At 50.0% G+C, this 18,665-nt stretch overlaps 1 protein-coding gene across 1 annotated transcript in view; it reads right to left on the minus strand.

Annotated features, from left to right (window-relative positions):
- Positions 1–323: 323 nt before the first annotated feature.
- DOCK2 (dedicator of cytokinesis 2) overlaps positions 324–18,665 on the minus strand; it is a 419,219-nt gene continuing 400,877 nt past the window's right edge. The window contains exons 45-52 of the mRNA XM_045901591.3: positions 14,994–15,170; positions 13,456–13,539; positions 7,910–8,047; positions 6,238–6,365; positions 5,114–5,285; positions 3,959–4,079; positions 2,279–2,418; positions 324–1,355 (exon numbers count right to left, since the gene is read on the minus strand). Coding sequence (XP_045757547.1) covers positions 1,293–1,355; positions 2,279–2,418; positions 3,959–4,079; positions 5,114–5,285; positions 6,238–6,365; positions 7,910–8,047; positions 13,456–13,539; positions 14,994–15,170 — 1,023 coding nt within the window. The 3' untranslated portion in view covers positions 324–1,292. The remainder of the gene's footprint in view (positions 1,356–2,278; positions 2,419–3,958; positions 4,080–5,113; positions 5,286–6,237; positions 6,366–7,909; positions 8,048–13,455; positions 13,540–14,993; positions 15,171–18,665) is intronic.

Consider the following 18,665-nt stretch of genomic DNA (forward strand, 5'->3'; position numbering starts at 1 on the left):
ATCCCAACATTTCCACTTACCAAGTGGATGATCTCAGGTCACTTCATGCCTCTGCGTCTTCATCTGGGTAATAATCGTACCCACCTCTTAAATCTTAATATAGGAAGCTAATTCTCATCATGTCTGTAACACTGTGCTGGGCATGGTCAAGCTCAATCAATTTGAGCTCTTATCATCTTTCTCTCTCATCTCTCACTACCCCCAGGTCCCCATCTCTAAGAAGTGAGGTCTACCCCACATCTCTAGATAGCTCCGTGTTGCCACGTACTTAATATCCACCAAAATACTGACATCTTTCCCCAATGGAGTCCTTAACCTCTGCCAAGACCTCTCCCTGCACAGTTCCCCTGGGCTATGTTGGTGAGACTCTGCTCCCATGCTCTCTTCTCTGCCCGGAGGAGCTCCTCACCTCCCTTGGGTCTCATCTGAGAAGCCTGGCATTCCTCCAAGAAAAGCTACCACTTCTGACTGGATGACAAAATCCAAAGGCCAGACCGTTTGTCCACTGTTTACTTAACTCTTGAGCATTTGGTTGAGTGGATTTTCTGTTTCCAAAAGGGGAAAAAGGTAATATGAAGATCACCTTGAGGAAGATTGTGACAGATTTTCTGGCTTGCCTACACCCCAGCATTCAGCCCCTAAGGAACTGGAATCATGGAGAAGACTCCTGGGGGTGGCATGGACAAGGAGGGCAAATCTGGCGCTGTGACAGGCTGGAGCCAGGCCCCTCACCATCATGGCAGGCCCTGGATGGCCTGCCTTCCCACCCTCTCCAGGCTGCAGGGACGCTGCTGATGGAATTATGCAATAAGGCTGACTGGAGCCATGCATCCATTTTTATTGTCGGTAAGAAAACAGCAACACTTTGGAGCAGATCAGCTAGGAAAATGACTGGCTGGTTGTATTAAAAAATGTAAAGTACAAAACTATTAACCAAAAATAAAATAAAAGAATATTTAAAAGGCTTTTCTGTTAAGTGCTAGGACTTGAAAAAATGAAATAAAAATACAGCTCCTTATACTTAAGAAACCGGGCAATAAAAAGATGCGCCTAGGATGTTGGGGAGAGCGTGGCGGGAGAGAGCATCTTTGCTGGTTCCAAATCCAGGCGGGGGGCGTTCTCACCCGCCACCCACATCACGGGGGTGGCCAGATCAGCCCTTGTTCCCTCTGAGGGAGGGCAACTGGCAGGAGGTCTCCCCACTGTTTGAGACCTCAATGTCCCACCGTGTCTCTCTTCTTCCAGAAAGTCCTCTCTCTGGCTCCCCTTGTGCGGCCCCGGTCAGCAGCTGCTCACAGGTCCGACGATAGGAAGTCAGGGATCTGCTTGCCTTCTTCAGGGGATTTGCTGGCCAGCTTTGTGGGAAAAGAAAATAAACACACACACCCCCGGGATGGGATTCTCATGAGTGCCGAAGCGGGGCTTCCCCCTTGCAGTCACAAGGATCCCTGCCCAAAGCCCCGTGAGTGCGAGGTAGCATGACCCTGACCATGCCCAGGGAGGTGGTAGCCCACTGTGGTTTGAACATAGCCTCTGTGGTCTCCTGCACTGTGGGGACCCAAGCCAGTCACTTCCCTAACTCCGGGAGCCCTGTACATTCCTCCCAGGGGTGGTGGCAGGTCACGTTGGACAAGGTCTGGAAAGTGCTCCGCGTGGTGCCTGACTCACTGCACGCTCACGGTAAACTTGTGATTATTATAGTAGCCGAGCTCCGGTTTATATCATCTTGAGGATCAGAAGTGTTAACGGGACTCCTTTTTAATCTTGAGTAAAGACTGACAAGTAACAATAGGAGGCGGGACTTGAAAAGTCAGGGCTTGGAAACTCACTTTTAATTAGTAGGATTCTGTAATATAAGTTGAATAGGAAAGCTCCTCCAAAAAAATATTAAAAAGAACTTTGAGCTTCCAAAGATAGCCAGCTGTTGTGGCTCTGACAGGTGCACCAAAGGGCAACTTAGGCAAAGGATGGTGACCGGTCCTGAGGTCCCAGGGGCCCTGTGTCTCCCCTTGGCACGTTCCTGCAGCCCAGCTGGGGTCAGTCCTGCTCAGAGACCAGGGCCCAAGAGAAGAACTGCAGTAGGGGCATTTCTGGCTAGTGTCGCAACCCCTGCAGGCCCTGACCATGCCTCCCGGGGAGTGTGCAAACATGCATGCGTGTGCATGCGCACACATACTTGCCTTCCCTCCTCACCCCCAATTTCTCCTCTCTCTGCGTTGCTTTCTTCCCACCCCCACTCCCCACATACGCTTGTCTTTCCACCCATCTGGGTCCTCACCATCGTCTTGAAGAACTGATTTACTTTCTTCCGTTTGAGTGTCTTCTTGTCGTCCGAGAGAGGGAAGAAGGTCTGGCTGAGGCGGGGGGACGAGTTGGCGTCATCCGTCGTAGGCATGCCTGCCACTGAGAGCATAAGGGCTGGAAGAAGAGCCGGGAGAGGGAGTGAGTGGGTGCGCGGAGGAGAGGCGGTGCCCAAGGGACAGGAGGGTGACGTGGAGGAGGCAGGCAGGAGACCGGCTGGGGGACAGAGGCAGAAACCAGGGAGGACATGTCACGGTGCCAGGAGGAGGCGGGAAGGACTGCTTGTTGCTTGAAGGGGGCTGTTGAAGCTGTCCTCCCGGGCACGGCTTGCCAACCCCCTCCCCCCGACCTGGCAGGGGCCTGCGCCTGGCCCAATCATAGTCTTGTCAGGGCTTCTGAGCCAGAAACGTGGGGGACCTGGGGGAAGGCCCCCTGGCCGCTGGGGCCCTGACTTCCTCAGGGAAGGTGGCCTTTTGCCCCAAGGTGGGGAGACCATGTGAGCTCACTCTTCCTTCACCTTTCTTTCTACACTGGGAGCGTGGATTTCTCATCTTCCCCAAGGCAGGGGCTGGTGGAGAGAACTGGTAGCTACAGCTCGCAGCTCGCAGACACGCAGACCTGCCTACTCGCTACTTCTTGATGCTCGGTCTCAACACTGGTAACATGTGGACAAGAGCACAGACCTCCAGGGTATTGTGGTGGTGTGAGCAGATGACAGGGACACGACTGTGTGTCCGGCCAGATGCCATAGCTCAGGGGCTGTCCTGCCTGGTGTGGCTGGGCAGGGGTCAAGGGCATTGTTCCAGGAGCAGAGGGCCTGGCCTACACTCAGCCTCTGCCCCTTCCTAGCTGGTGACGTATGGGAGACTGACATTGCTAGTACCTCAGTTTTCTCATCCACACAGTGGGGCATCATCTACTTCATAGCTGGGTGTTGAAGTGTAAATCAAAGATGAAGAATTTAGCACAGGGCCTGGTGCGGTCAGCACTCAAGAAACGGCAGGTGTCTTTGCTGCGATCGGCCTGCCGAGCTCCACAGGGCAGCACGGGTCTGTCCTGCCCTCCCTGCCCTTGCCCTGCAGACAGCGGCACATCAGACGCAGGGACTTCAGGTGTGCCCGTCTCCATCAGGGTGGCAGAATCCCCCTCTGTGACGTAGGAACGGCCATCTGTGTCCTGCTAACCTCCTCCCTGGACAATGAAGGAGTGGTGGCGGAAATAGGTAGCATCTATGAATCAAACGCTCTACGACTAGAAGGTGTGGTGGCAATTTGTACAAGTTCCAGAAATAGTGTTCCAGGTCAAAAAAGGAAACACAGGGCTTCTGGCCCGTGGGGGGGCCGGGCTAACTGAGAATGCAGGGCTACCTGGTTTGACAAGTGGATTCCCAGTGAATCCTGAGGACCAGAGGGACAACAGGCCTCCAGCCCAGCCCCAGGTGGAGCTTGCAGGTCAGTTTCCCCTACAAAAGGGTGTGTGTGTGTGGTGTGATGTGGTGAGAGCTCAGAGGACAGGGGGCCTCTGAGCAGAACCTCTTGCCTCCAGGATGCCTGGCCCCTTTGCTACATAGATACAGTCCTCACCCACCCTCCACCCCCCAGGCTGGTAGCCCTGCTATCTCTGTACCTTCTGGTGCTGCTGGTGGCAGGGTGCATACCTGGGATGGTGGGCATGGACTGACTGGCAAAACTCATCTGAGAGAGGATGGATGCCCTGGGGGGGATGGCTGCATGCTCCGAGAGGTTGGTGTCACTCATGAACTCGTGCTTCCTGGAAAGCTGAATAAATACACCATGCATATACACAGGCATACACACCATGCACACACACCCACCCACCCACCCACCCACCCACACACATACCACAGAGGCTTAGCATCAGACAGCTCCTGGCCTTGAAAAATCAGTGCTAAGGGCTTGGCAAGGCTTCTTGTACCTAGTTTCAAGCTGACTGTTCTTTTTTGTATCATTCCATGCCAGGCTGTCATGTACGGTTGCATAGGTTGCATACTCTATAACTCCAGGGGTTGGGGGACATTCATTTAGACAATCATGTAAATGATACCCCCTAGAATTGTAAAACATGGAGGACTTATTTCCAGTCTTGTCCCCTGGCAAGAGTAGCCTCCGAGGTCTACAGGGAAGTGTGTGGCGGATCTTTTCTTTACTGGAAGGCATTTTAGTTCAATCCTTGCCCTTTCATCCCGCACCCCTCCCTTACCAGTACAGTTAATCCCTCTCCCCTTCCTAGGCTCTAATAATGCCTTCAACAAACTTCTCTTTCAGGGGAAACTAAGATTTGCACCCAATGACACCAAGTTTCATTATTAAATAGTTATTAGTTGTAAGACAAAAACTCTCAAAGTCAGGGCAGTGAGAGTCCATTTCTGCATCTGCAGCTGGGCTCCTGGCTCGCTGGAGGAGCCCAGCAGGGGCTGAGATGTCAGAGGTTGGAATGGCCCTTGGGCTAGGGACTCGGGCTGGAGATGTAGAAACACCCAGCCCAGCAGTGGGAGGGCTGCTCTCTCTCTATGAATGCCACAGGCAGCTTCTCCCGTTTGCCGCATGGTGGGAAAGACACGCACGGGCTGGAGTCTAACAGCCAGGGTTCAAATCCCAGCTCTGTCACGTCAGGCTGTGTGGACACCTGCAGCACTTCGCCTCCCTGCTCCTCAGACTCTGCCTCTGCATCAGCTACTTCACTGCAAACGTGAGGCTCAAATGGGACCTTGTCTGAGGGCCCCGGATAACATGCCTGATGTGTAGCAGAGATGTGCTAATGGTGTAAGAGGCATCCTGCCAGGGCTGCTCACCCGCTTCAGGTCCGACTCGGCTGCTGCCTTCTCGTCCGCAAACACTACACTGCTCCTCTTGGCCCTCTTCTTGGACCTCCGCAGCTTGACTTCTGGCAGAGTGCTCCCCGTGGAGATCATCTCCACTGGCTCTGCTTTTGGAGTCTTAGGGGTTGCTAATTCCAGATCAAAGCTGAAGGGCACAAGGGGTAGCAGTAGAAACTGCAGTTAGAGCTTCAGGGGAACTGCCTTGCAGGGACTGAGGCTGGCTGAGTTGTCACTACAGGGGCCGGGCGTAGATCAGCTAAGCTGGTAGAGTTTGGGGAGCCACTTGCTTAATTTGCAAACATTCAAAATACAGAGTAAAATGAAATTGAAGGAGGTGAGCCATAAGCAAGAAAGACTGGCGGTGAGGAGAGACACTTGTTAAGATGTGGCTCTGGATTCAAATCCGGCACTGCCACCCTTTACTGAATGCCTTTGGCAAATCACTCAGCCTCCCTGAGCCATTCTTTCCTTCCAGTAAATGCAGGTGTTTGCAGGACCTTGCAGGGCAGCCACGCGATGAGGCCTGAGGGCCCCTTAGCATGATCTTGCACGTGGAGAGTCCCTGGTTCACGTTCCCACGTCCTCAGGGTAGTGGAGTCGGGCTGGGGGGAGCGGAAGACACCAGGACGGCGGAAGGGGAGAGGCTTTTCGTGGGGTGAGGGAGAAACTTCCTCCCCTGCAGAGGGATTGGGGGGTGCAGGAGGGGCAGCTCTGCAGTGGGGAGTTGGGGGGCGGCACCCGGATATTGGAGAGGAGAAGCCAGACTGAGGCAGGCTGGGGGTGGTGGGGGGGAGGTCTGGCTGCAGAGATGGCCAGGCTGGGAGAGTGCCAGCCATGGCTGTCCTGCCAGGGCCTCAGGAAAAGCCACCTTGGGCTTGGGCCTCAAATGACCCCTCTCAGTGGCACTAAGAAGAGCAGTGTCACAGTGTGGCCGTGAGGGTTTTAGTGAGGCACCAGCTAGGGAAAGGCTTGGAGACACAAGGGTACGGAGGTAGTAGACGGGTGGGCTCTGGGGCAGAAGGAGGAGCAGCAAGGCTTTGCTGGGGGCCGGGGGCGGGGAGGCAGGAGTGCAGGGGGCTCCCGGGGCAGGCACTGACCTCTCAGAGGTGGTCTTGCTGGGGGTGCTGCAGTCAGAGTTCATGGAAGCCATGGAGATGATAGACATCTGCCTGTAGGAGCGCAGCATTGACCGTGGGCGGCCCACGCGCCTGTCCTCGAAGTCAGGCTGCAGGTGGGGAGAGCAGGGAGGTTAGCAGCAGGCCCTCGGGCTGGATGGGCCGGCTCCTGTGGTGTCCCCTTCCCGCTGCCTCCTCCACCTGAACAGGGCTCAGCTGCTGCGCAGAGCAGGGTGGCCGCACAATTCCTGGCGGCTGACGCGAGGGCATTGTTGTTTTAGAAAAGAATTGGGCTGGCCTTTATTCCTTCCTTGTTCCTGGGAGGTGACCTCGTAACCCCTGCGATGTCCCCAGGGACAGGAGTGTCCTCATTCTTCGTGGGGGCCCCTGATACTCATGAGAAGACTCAGGCTGGAGGCCAGGCCGGAGGGACCAACTGTGGGGTTACAGGGTCAGGCTTTGCCCCAGGTGATAGATGCTCTACCTCTAGGGAGGGGAAGGGGCTTGGGACAGATTTCAGTCAGGTGGCCAATGAGTCACCCCCTCATGACTATGTAGTAAAACCCCAGTAAGAACTTCCAACACCCCAGCTAAGGTGAGTTTCCTGGTGGGTAATCGTACATGGATGGGTGGGTGACATGTCCTGAGGGCACATCAGCTGTGTGTTTGGGACCCTCCCAGACCTCACCCTCTGCATCTCTTCATTCGGCTGGTCCTAATTTGTATTCTTTGTCATAAAACTGTCATCGTAAGCATAGTGCTTTCTTGACTTCTGTGGAATTCTGTGAACCCGAAGGGGTAGAAGGAACACCCAAATTTGTAACCAGTTGGTCAGAAGTGCAGGGGCTTGGGAACCCCAGTGCCTGAAGGGAGGGCAGCCTTATAGAGGAATCTGCCCTTAACCTGTGAGATCTGACCCAATTCTGAACAGTTAACAGAATTGAGTGCAGTGTCATGTCATGGCTGGAAGATGCAACTCGTTTCGTGGAAAAACTTGGCTCAGAAAACAAGAGGCCCGGGTTACCTCTACACTCTTTTAGGAACTTATGACCCCCTCTGGGCCTCAGTTTTCTAATCTATAGAATCAGAGGCTTGAGCCACATGGCCTCTACAGGACCGCACAGACTTGATGTTTCAGGATTCCACTTCCTGGGGAGGAGGATAAAGATGTCCCTGTGAGCACCAGGCCACTGGCCTCTTTATGTCACAGAGCCTATTAGTGGCCCAAAGCACTTGCTTTGGAGGCCAACAGAGCCAGGTGAAAATTCTGTCCTGTACTCACTTGTTATGTAGCCTTTGGCAAGTTACTTAACACTTCTGAACCTCCAAAAGAGAGGCGAGGAGTTGAAAATCATTCCTACTTCCCAGGCGTGTTGTGAGGACTTAACAAGTCGTAGACACCAAGTGCTGAGATCAGACTGGGCACATACTCGGTGCTTCGGCAGTCCCTAAGTGGGGAGGGCTCACTGTGCACCTGGGGTTTGTCTGGGGGTGACCGTGAGGGACCATGTTTACTGGAAGGTTCCCCTGGGTCAGGTCTTCCTCCAGGGCAGGTTCCTTTGCTGGGTCCCTGCCAGCTCACATCCCCACTGCCCCGCTCCCCACATCACACTCCACCAGTCTCACCCCTTCCAGCCACGGGGACCACACATACCATTTCTCTGACACCATACTCCTTCTCCACCTTCACTTTCAGGTTCTTGAAACATTCTTCCATCCGGTCGTGGAAGGGTCGCAGATTTTCTGACACCCTTTTCTCATGGATTTTAATCCCAGCTCCCAGGAAGGGGATCTGGAGAGAAAGGTGGTAGATGATGAGCCACAGGCTGGCTTCCTGGCTGCAGCTTGGGACCTGGCCTGTGAAGGTGGGTGAAGTCACACTGGCCTGCTCAGAACTTGTCGAGGGCACTGGGGCCTCTGAGACCTTCACACAGGGTCGGCAGCCCTGGGAAATGGGGAAGCTGCAGCCCTGGGGTTCACTCTGGAAGGGGAGAAACACCTCTGGCCACCCTTGTCCCCTAAGAGGATCGGACCCCCATTAGAGGCTGTATGTTTGGGAAAATCTTCCCCTGACAAATCTACTGAGGGACAGGGTGTGGAGCTAGCAGGGAAGAAGCTCTTGGTGCTCACCTAAAGCCTTGCCCAAGAAGCTCTTGGCAATGCAAAGGGAAAGAATGAATGTCAGAAGCTGGGGGATAGAAGAAAAGAAGGGCTGAAAGGAAAAGGAGGAATGACACAGCCTTGTCTTATAACATGGGAGGTCTGGTGATACTTTATGTGGCTGCTGAAGAAAGACAGGGAAGTGTTAATACATTAAGGTACTGGCCAATAGGGAATTTTTAAAAGGTGATGTAAAAGCCTTGGGAAGGTGGGGGAGGATGAGGTGACAGATGTGAGGGAGTTAAACTCATTTATCAACAAAGGAGGTCAATGGGATGCTGTCTCAACGGTAGCTAGAAGGAAGAGCAGCTGAGCCATGGTGGTCACTACTAGAAGGAATGCTGAGAAAGTTAGTGATGTGGCCCCAGCGAGACATAACTAGGGGTACAAAGAGGTAGAATATAGATTATTTTGAAGAAAAAAAAATCAACATTTCCATGATGGTGACATAAGGACACTGCTGCATCCTTCTTTGGGAGATATTCCTGAAGGGACAAGGTGAGTGAGCAACTGAAATCTTATCTGACCTACACCATGTCCAGTGAATGGAGGATGGCAAGAGACCTCCTGGAGCAGAGGAAGGGGTTAATGATACGAAGAGGCCAATCTGCCTCAAGGAACCTATGAGGGACTTAGGGATTGGAGGCAGTAGGTACCCCAGAAAAGTCAGGGTGACTTGAGGAGCTCAACATAGAGGGATAGGTTGAAGTTCTGTGACAGGAGCAGTTAGATCTCCAGGTCCTCATCACTTCACCCTGTGGCCAAGTGTTGTATTTTTCCATTACCCCAAGAAGAAGGAGTTTATCCTTTAGAACAATTAGAACAAGGAGCTCTGGGCTAGAGGGTACCAGGCACAACGGAGGGCAGGGATGAGGAGCCAGACTGGAAATGGGGGTTGGAGGGGAAGTCTGCACACTGACAGGAAGCCCTTCATTCCCCAAGTCCCAGATTCCAGCAGCATCATTGCCAGGATTACCATTCCTATGTTTGAAAGATGTGTAGCTGGAGAAAGTGAATGGCATTTGTGGATCACTCAGTTACCATATAGTGATGCCATCTAGTTGACAAAGCTATCACCCATGCACATAGAGTTTCACTCAGCTCTTTCGTGCCTCAGTCTTAACTATGAAGATCGCCAGACATTGGAGGAGGCTTTCCAGTATGAAAGACAGAGATTAGAACCAACAGAGAGGAAAGAAAGCAAAAAGGAAGGAAGGAACAAAGGAAGGGAGGAATAAATGAACTAACTTAGAAAAAACAGGGAGAATAAAGAGGGCCTAAGGAAACATTATTTTTAAAAAGTTTAATTAATATATAGAAACAGAAAAGATCCTCCATCTATGAAACAAGACAAAGATCTTATTTAAAAAAAGAGGAATGATAATAGAAATCCCACATATAAAAACTAATAAGATATCATTAAAGAATGGAGGTACATTTATAGCTTGAGGTTTACATACTAACAAAGACAGGAAGTCAATTATCTAGGCATCCATCTCAAAATTTTAGTAAAAGAACAGCAAATTAAATCCAACAAGAGTAAAAGGAAGGACATAATACAAGGGAGAGTAGGTATGGATGACAAAGGAAACAAATTTACAGCAGAGAGGATTGAGGAAGTCAAAGCTGATTCTTTGGAAAACTGTTTCTTTGTATCCAGCAAGGCTAAAGATGCTTGATCTGGAAATTCTAGCACTAGATACATACTGAGGGAAGTGAGTGCTCATGTTCACCAAAAGACATGAACCAGAACGTGAACTGCAACTTTATTCATACTACACAAAACCTGAGAGCAACCCAAATGTCCACCAACAAGAGAATGGATACATTGTTATGTTATTGTTATGTTGTATATTCATATAATGGATGAAGGAAACAAAAAACATAGATCTCTGATATATGCAACAACCTGGCTCAAAGGCATTGTGTTGAGCAAAAGAAGCCAGACACACAGTAGTAGATACTGTGTAGTAGTACATATATATAATACCATTTATATGAAATTCAAGAACAGGCAAAACTAACCTATGCTGATTGAAGTTTGGTAGTATCTACCAGAGCTAGATATTCTCATATACTATAACCGACTCCATGCCTAGGTACACACCCATCAGAAATTATGCAAACGTGTGCCCCAAAGACACATATAAAGATGTTCAGAACAGCATTCCTTGTAATAGCCCCAAACTACAATCAACCTAAATCTCCATCAGTTGAAAAAGAAATATATATGTTTCGGTAGAGTTACACAATCCAGCTGTACAGACTATTATACATCAGTGAAAACGGTTGAATGTTAGCTATGTACAACAAGATGAATGAATTTTACAAACATAATGTTGAGCAAATAAGTTAGACCCAAAGGACGCATACTGTGTGGCTTCATTTGTATTATGGCCAAAAATAAGCACAAGTAAACTCCAGTGTTTAGGAGTGAGTGCTTGAGTAGTAAAAACTATTGTAAAAAAGCAAGGAAATGATTACTGTGCAAGCAGGGTAATAGTCAGCCATGGCGAAGACTAGCAATGATACAAGCGAGGCTTACAGACACAAACTGGCTTCTGGGTCCTGGCAGAATTCTACCTCTTCATCCAAGTGGTGGTCATATGGGTGTACATTTTGTGATATCAGTGCACTGCATATTTTTGCTATGTGTACTTTTCTGTTTGTAATATCTCAGAACATGTTTAAAAGATGAATATACTGTAGACATCTGTCCACGCTGATAAATATAGAGAAAATCTTTACAAAGAAAAAAAAAATTAAGAAGCAATCGATCTTGAGATCTGTGAAATCTTGAACACAAAAAAGTACTTGGCAAGCTTTGGCTTTTGTTGTGTTGCTAGACTAGGGGCAAGGACATTCCCCTTTGAAATCGAAAGTTCTCAGGCTTTGAGAAAAATCCAAAGTGTATCTGGCTTTGTGAAACTAAGATCCAATTTAGAATTAAGCTCCAAGAGGTCAGGGAGCAGGCCTAATTTTGTCCAGCACTATTTCTGTTGCTGGGCACACAGGAGGATCTCAGTGACTACAAGGTACAAGAATGAGTGGTTAGAAGGGACAAGGAAGAGCTAATTCCCTGTATGTAATATTATAACAAGGCAGCCTTCACCATGGCAGGGCAACATCTTTTGAATGTTAAGTGCCCATAGTTAGGGTGCCTGGACTCTGAGTGGGAGGGACATGGCCCCCTTGGGGGGGGGTACCAGGTGGGGAGTGGGCTTCTGTAACATGGTGGCTTGTTGGGGGCGGGGTGGGGGGAGAGGAAATGTTACGGAGAAGGTGGCCACCAGGGGCCGCTGTCTGAAGAGGCCAAGCTAATGGCTCTTAGAAGCTGTAACAGCTAATACATGCTTTCAAAGTCTCCCTTCTTTTTAGTGTCCCTCCATTAGCTCCAAGACTTGGAGAGAATTCTTTTAGAAGGCACAGCCTGGCACTAGCTGTGCTCTGAGGCTGAGGTTCGTCCTTTGGCTGTGGTGGACACAACATGGAAGATCCATTACCAGGTGATAAGACCTGCCGGGTGGAGAGGCCCAGGGCAGTGATATGGATTGAGAATTGACACCCAACAACCAAACAAATTTGTGTGAGGTGCTAGCCCTCCCTGGGGCATCCCAGAAATGTCTGAGAAAGGAACCCAATCAAAGCCAGGCCTTCCTGATTGCCGGGCTGGAGGTGGTGAGGGGGAATACCATTATTTGAGTATTTAAAGGGCATGATGACCTCGGGAAGCTGGGGATCTTGGGGATGTTTGGGTTTCACAGGTGGCACAAGGTAAGAGGGGAGAGAAAATTCCAGACACACAAAATCCACTCAGGAAACTGTGTCTATGCAGCACTTGCTGTTTCATTTTTAAAGCCTCGTTTTGCATAAATTGGCAGTGGCGGAGAAGGACCTGAATTAGGAATCCTTATTTTAAGAAAAGAGGCTGCACCCAATGCTTCTCGTTCCCTGATTTCCCTAGAGTAACAAAAACTCCCTACCACAATAGCTTGCTTTTCTTTGCATGGTGACTGGCAAGAAGGGAGGGAGGGAGGATAGGCAGCTGTTAACTGCTGTCCCCAGCTCTGTGCCTCCCTCTCTCTCCTGCCCTCAGGATCCCACCTGGCGTTCTGGCCGCTGAGTGGTCCCTGCAGAGCAGGTTCATGTTCGAGGATGGGGAGTCTTGTCCTTTGGAGGCCTCTGGGTGGGGGGAGGTGGTGGACTGTTTCGCCTCCAGGGAGTAGGGGAGAGGGGGAGAGAGAAATAAAAGGAGAGAGAAGGAGGGAGAGAAAACATAGGAGAGGGAGCCAGAGAAAGGCAGGGAGAAGGAGGGAGAGAAGTGGAGAGAGGAGTAAGATGTGAGGGTCAGAGGGAGGCAAAAGACAGAGGAGGGATAGAAGCAAGGGAGGTCTAAGAGAGAAGGAGAAAGGGACAGAGGCATAGGAAGACAGAGACCGAAAGAGAGCAAGCACGGAGGGAGGAGATGGGGTGCAAGGAGAGAAGAGATAGAGGGGAGACAAAGACAAGTGGGGTGGCAGGAAGGACAGTGCCTTCCAAGTTTTCTGGTTTGGCTCTGGAGGTGCAGAATGCAGGCTCTTTGACCAAAAACCCACTAAACGAAGGCCTCAATTATTTTCCAAACCTGATAATCCATCTGAACATTATATGCAACAAACTGGGTCAGCTTTAGGAGGTGGGGGTGGGGGCCAAAATCTATTATCTGATTGGCGCGTGCCAGGTGGGGGTCCTGGCTTTCATTTCAGTCCCACTGGGAAAAGCCACCTCTTCTGAATTCCACGTGCATTCTTAGCAGCATGCAGAACAGCATCGCTGCTCAGCACCTGTGTGGCGCCCCAGGGGCGCAGTGCCCCAAATCCCAGTTCCAGTGCGAGCCTGCTCACGGGAGATGTGGATTCAGAAGAAGGGCCAAAAGTCAAGGGACGGGAGAAGGGGTTAAACTTGGCCATGCCAGCCAGAGACTAGCTAGCAGAGGGGACGCAGCAGGGAGAGGGCAGGAAGGAGGCAGGGTGACCCCACCCCGGCCCAGCTGTGTGTTACCTGCCACGCAATCAGGTCCTTGAGGCGGCTCAGTTTTTCCTGGTCATCCGGGTGATCCCTTGTGTACTCGTCTGTGAAAAAGGCCTGGGGAGGACAGGCAGGCATTTCGGGTTTCCTATTCATGTGGCCTGGATCCCACAATGGATCTCTCTGTTACTAGAAAAGGACGCTACTGGGGGGGCAGGCTTGAGGTCCATGTATTTGGATAGGGCAGGGCCCTGTAGGACGGACATTGTTTCCTCTTCCTGAAGGCTCAGATCAGAACCCCCTGGACAAGGGCCACAAACCCCACGGAAGTAGTTCTCAAATTCTCCCGGGAGCAGAAGCATCAGCATTACCTGGGAACTTGTCAGACATGTAAATTCTTGGGTCCCACCCAGACCCACTGAATCAGAACCTCTGGGTGGGGTGGGGGGTGGAAGGAGAAGCCGGCCTGGGATTCTGATGCTCCTTCAAGTTTTGGAGCCTTGCCGCAGGGAAAAGCACGCGGGAAGGTCTTTTGGCTGTGGTGCTCCAGCCCTCCTCATCACCTCCCTTACTGTGGGTGCCCCTGGCAGCCCCTAGCTCTTTCTGGACTTATGTCCTCATGTGTATGCACATACATAGGCATATATTATCACCCCTCAAGGCTGAACAAAGGCTTGCTGATGATGACTAATGGGATATCCAAGAGTAGCTAGAAGGACTGCTTGGGAGACTGAAATTACTGTCCCTGAATTATACTACTGCATTGTATTCTTAGTTTTACATCAGTGGAGGACATAGGAAAGATAAGTAGGGAAATCATTATGAGATGTATTAGAATGAGGAGTCCATTTTCCCCCTCTGTGCCATTAATGTACAGACTAGGTAAAAGCCAAATAAAGCCTTCTTATTCTACTTCAATGCTGGGAAAAGCTATGTCCCTCTACTGAGAAATTGGCATTTTCCCCTAGTGGAAAATGTGACTCATATAACCACTGGCATTTCTCTTTTTGCCGTAGATACCAGGAGGCTCAAAAATAAAATCTGTGGCTAAAATGTGTGGGCATCTCTGGAGAGACCTTATGACCCAGATGCCTAGATTATAACTCCCATTTTGGAGTTGATCTCCTATCCTTTCTATATTTTCACAGATTCTGGGTTTCATTTCTTTCCATTTGTAGAGGTCATTTCGAGCATCTGTGGAAGAGATGGGTTCACACAGGTGGCGGGTACTTGGATGTGTGGCTCCTGCACTTCTGTCATCTGGCCCCGATCCAGAGCCTTTCCCTGAGAGAGATGCGCGGATGTGCCCAGGGGAATAGGGGATCCTTGTGGCCCCTGCTCCTTCCTGCTACGGCAGAATGTGGCATTGAGGGTGGAAAGGAGATGAGAGACGGGCTGTAGAAACTCTGGAAGGTGTCTGAGGTTCCACCAAGCTGAAGTGTCCCTTTGGGGGACACACAGCCACAGTAAGATAGTGACATGCAGCTACATCTCTGCCCCCAGGCCCTCCTGTCACCGCTCTGTGGCCACAGTTGGGGGGGGGGGCGCGGCTGGAGGGTGGAAGCCCTCACCTTCTCGTATTTGGCGAACCCCCCCATGACAGCAGGGTCCACGATCCCGTTCAGGAGCATGGAGAGTGGGTTAATGGGGAGGCTCTCGTCACTCTGGTACTGGTTGATCATCATCAGAATCTTCTCATTGGCTGTGGACATAGTTTCGATGGCATTCTCCAGAGGGCTAATTGTGGTCTGTTGAAAACGAGATCACCAGGAAGAAAGGGCCTTAGCACGTTGCTTTAAAAACAGATATAATTATTGGTATTGATTTCATTTGGGGTTGGAATTCAAATGAGGCAATGCTCCCCAAGGGGCTGTAACAGGCTCTTGTTATAATCAGTGAGTTCTAGGGGCTGTCTTCCATCTGGGGAGAGACAGGCTAACTTTCTGCTTAGTGAGAAAGGCATTTCCCTGGGGAGGAAGAGGCGGGGGAGGGGGAGTCTCAGGCCCTTGCTGGGATTTCAGAGGCCCGGTATGCTCCAGGGAGGGTTTTCTCTTCTTATTCCCTGGGCGAAACATGCTTTCCAATTCAGCCCTTCCGGTTGTGCACCTACTGTGTGTGAGCTACTAGGTGTGTGGGCAGCCGGTGATCTGGTCACTCCGCCTGGCTCATAGTAGGTCCTAAGGTTGGTTGGTGTATAGAGGTCGCTGCTCCAAGGCAGGCTCGATTTAGTTGAGAAGATCAAACGAAACCCCTTTCTAACACCTCTTAGAAAGCAATACAAACGCAGTGCCATCGAATGGGAACTGGCAAAACAGGGTGGTTTTCAAAAGATGGGATCTGGAATTCAAAACTGAGCCAGGGGGTCTGCACTCTTTTTCTGTAAAAGGGCCAGACGGTAAGTACTTTTTAGGCTCTGAGGCAAGGACACAGCCTGCTATTGTAGAGAGAAAGCCGCCACAGGCCGCATGTAAACGAAGGAGCCCCGTTGTTGGTTGTTACAAGAGAACTATTTACCAAAATAGGTGCAAGTGGGGTCTGGCCCCCAAGCCATAGTTTGCGGACCCTTGAACTAAACAAATTAAAACTAAGTATAAATCTCAGCTCTGCCATTTTTTCTAGCTGTGTGACCTTGAGCACATTTTCTAACCCTTCTGAGCCTGGGTTGACTCTGGTAAAATGAGGAGAGGATAAAAAACCTGCTTCAGAGAGTAGCTGGTAGCCACTGTTATTAATTCTTGTTGGTGTTAGGACAGAGGCCAGTAGTTGTCCTTAAGAAGGGAAGTCTTGCCAGCAAGGCCGGGTAGAGCCTGGACGGAAGCGTCGAGTAACGGGAGAAGACTTCTTGGCAGAAGGGACCCTACACTGGATCATCTGTGACATGATGGTCATATAGTGCCTGCCTCACTGGGTAGGTAGCAAAGGTTGTTTGAGATAATACAGCACTTGACTCATAGGAGAGTTCTTTAACAGTTGGCACCTGCTAATTGTTATAACCATTGTGTATGAGGACAGACGGCCTCTATAGCCATGCTCTTGGTCATCTTTCTAAACCATTTCCGTGGATCTGTGAGATCCTAGCCTCCACACCCCCTTGTTTCTGGACCCTTTTGAGGAAGGCTGCTCTCTGCCGCCGTATGAAGGCCCCAGGAGTAGACTCCACCTCTGTTTCCTTCTCCCCCTGCCACATTCACACAAACACATTCAAACATGCACACACATGCGCTTGCACACATGGGCTCACACACACACGTGCACCCGTACAAGGAGGGAAATGAATTCCCGGGGGTGGCTGCTCAGGCTGGTGGGGGCTGAAGTCCATATGCCACAAGCTACAACCCACGGTCTCATTTCCATCAAGCACACAGACCAGCCCCGCAGGGACTTTACAAAGCCAAGGTCTAGACTGAGTTCTAAGGAAAATCTGTCACCACCCCTGGATTTCAACAATAGCCTGGCATATCTGAAACACGCAGGATTTAAGGTGAATTATTAAAAATGGGAAGTCCTATTGATTGGCTTTTTTTCCTCATTTCTGAAGCTATTTTTGAATCTCTAATCTTTAACCTCATTATAGCCATCAGGAACAGAGAATGAGAATGAAAATTCTTTTGGTTTCTCACCTACACTGAGTTTATAGCTCTCAGCAGAGTTATGGGGGTTATGTATTTGGTGGGAGGCCTGGATGTCAGGGGCTGATAACAGGAATAAAAGCAATGATCATGATAATGGGGCCGGCTCCATTTACTGATTGCCTCCCAGGTGTCAGCCCACCCTGGGCTTACCCCACACCCAGGTACTCTCCTTTTGTTCCCTGGACAACAGGGGTCGCTTGCCCCAGGGCAGATGGCCGAAAAGCTGGGAGGGAATGGGGGGAGGGGTTCCTGATTCAAAAGGCAAGCTCCTCTCACCACAGAAGGCCCACTCTGCTACCAAACTTGGCTTATTATTGGTTGTTAGGACTTAGTCAAATCCTCGGATCTCTGGCCCCTTTTCTGAGTCTTGGTTTCCTTATCAGCAGTATAGGTTTGTAATGCTTGCCCAAATTGCTGTGAGGGGAAACTAAATTATCAGGAAGCAAATACTCTGGAATAGTTTTAAGGGGGAGAAACATCAGCCAAAAGATGAAGTGATGGTAATCCCTTCAAAGGCATTTCCCTCATATCACCCTCCTAAATCCTCTTACGAATCCCATGAGCTGCACAAGACAGGCTAAGTTATTATTACAATTTGCTCCTACCACTGATGACTTGAACAGTTCAAGTCCCATTCTGGGCTTCAGTGACTTCATAAGCCAATAACAGCACTGGAGAAGAACCAGGCATGGGTTTGCACACTGCAGACCTGTAGGCTAAACTGGGCCTGGAGAGGCCTCTCATTTAGCCCAGACACGTGTTCTCATGTTTTAGATTTAATTCAACAGGAGGGAGCTTGCCACAGCTATGCCATGCCCTACTGTCTTAATGGGATTATTTCACATATTTGCAATATCTTCCTGGGTTCGGAAGGTTTTTGCATTTGTGGCTCTTGGGCTAAATGACCTCTACAGTGCCTTTCAGCTCGGAAATTCCATAGTTTTTCAATCTCTATCTTACAGGTAATGAAAACTAAGGCTCAGAGATATACAGTGTTTGTCCAACATACATAGCTTGTTAATGCCCCAGCTGAAAGGGGTCTCCAAGCCCCTTGTAAAGACTGCATGTTCCCAGGGCCACGAACAAGAACCCTCAATTCACAGAACCAACGCTGGAATTCTATCGGAAAACACTGCTCTGTACAAACAGTACTGTAGTCATGACAATTCGTGCAAGAAACAACTGACAACAAGATACCAGTTCATATAAGACAAAAACAGATTTTTGAAAATGAACTCACTCAGCAGGCATGAAACTTTGATGTCTGAGACATCCTGAAGTTCTTGGTAACTCAACTGAAGGAGGCTATTACAGGTAAGTTCACTCCAATCAACTCTCGGGACATTTTCCAAACCCCTTCTCTCAGAAGGCATCCGGATAAATGAAGCAAAACAAAAAGGTTGGCTCTTTCCTAACTTCATAATCCTGAGTTCACAAAACAAGATAACCAGCTCAGATATTAAGGGTTTCTGCATATTAACTGAGTGATTGAGTGATGGCTTTATTTAACAAATAATCTTGAGCACCTTATGTACCCGAGATTAATTTTTGCACTCAGAGATAGGGTCGGGAACAAAATAGCCAAAAATCTCTCTTCCTGGAGCTTATATT

The sequence above is a fragment of the Mirounga angustirostris genome, unplaced genomic scaffold (genome assembly GCF_029215605.1).
Source record: "Mirounga angustirostris isolate CCGP_5_RB_7025 unplaced genomic scaffold, mMirAng1.0.hap1 SCAF_7, whole genome shotgun sequence".
Lineage (NCBI taxonomy): Eukaryota > Metazoa > Chordata > Mammalia > Carnivora > Phocidae > Mirounga > Mirounga angustirostris.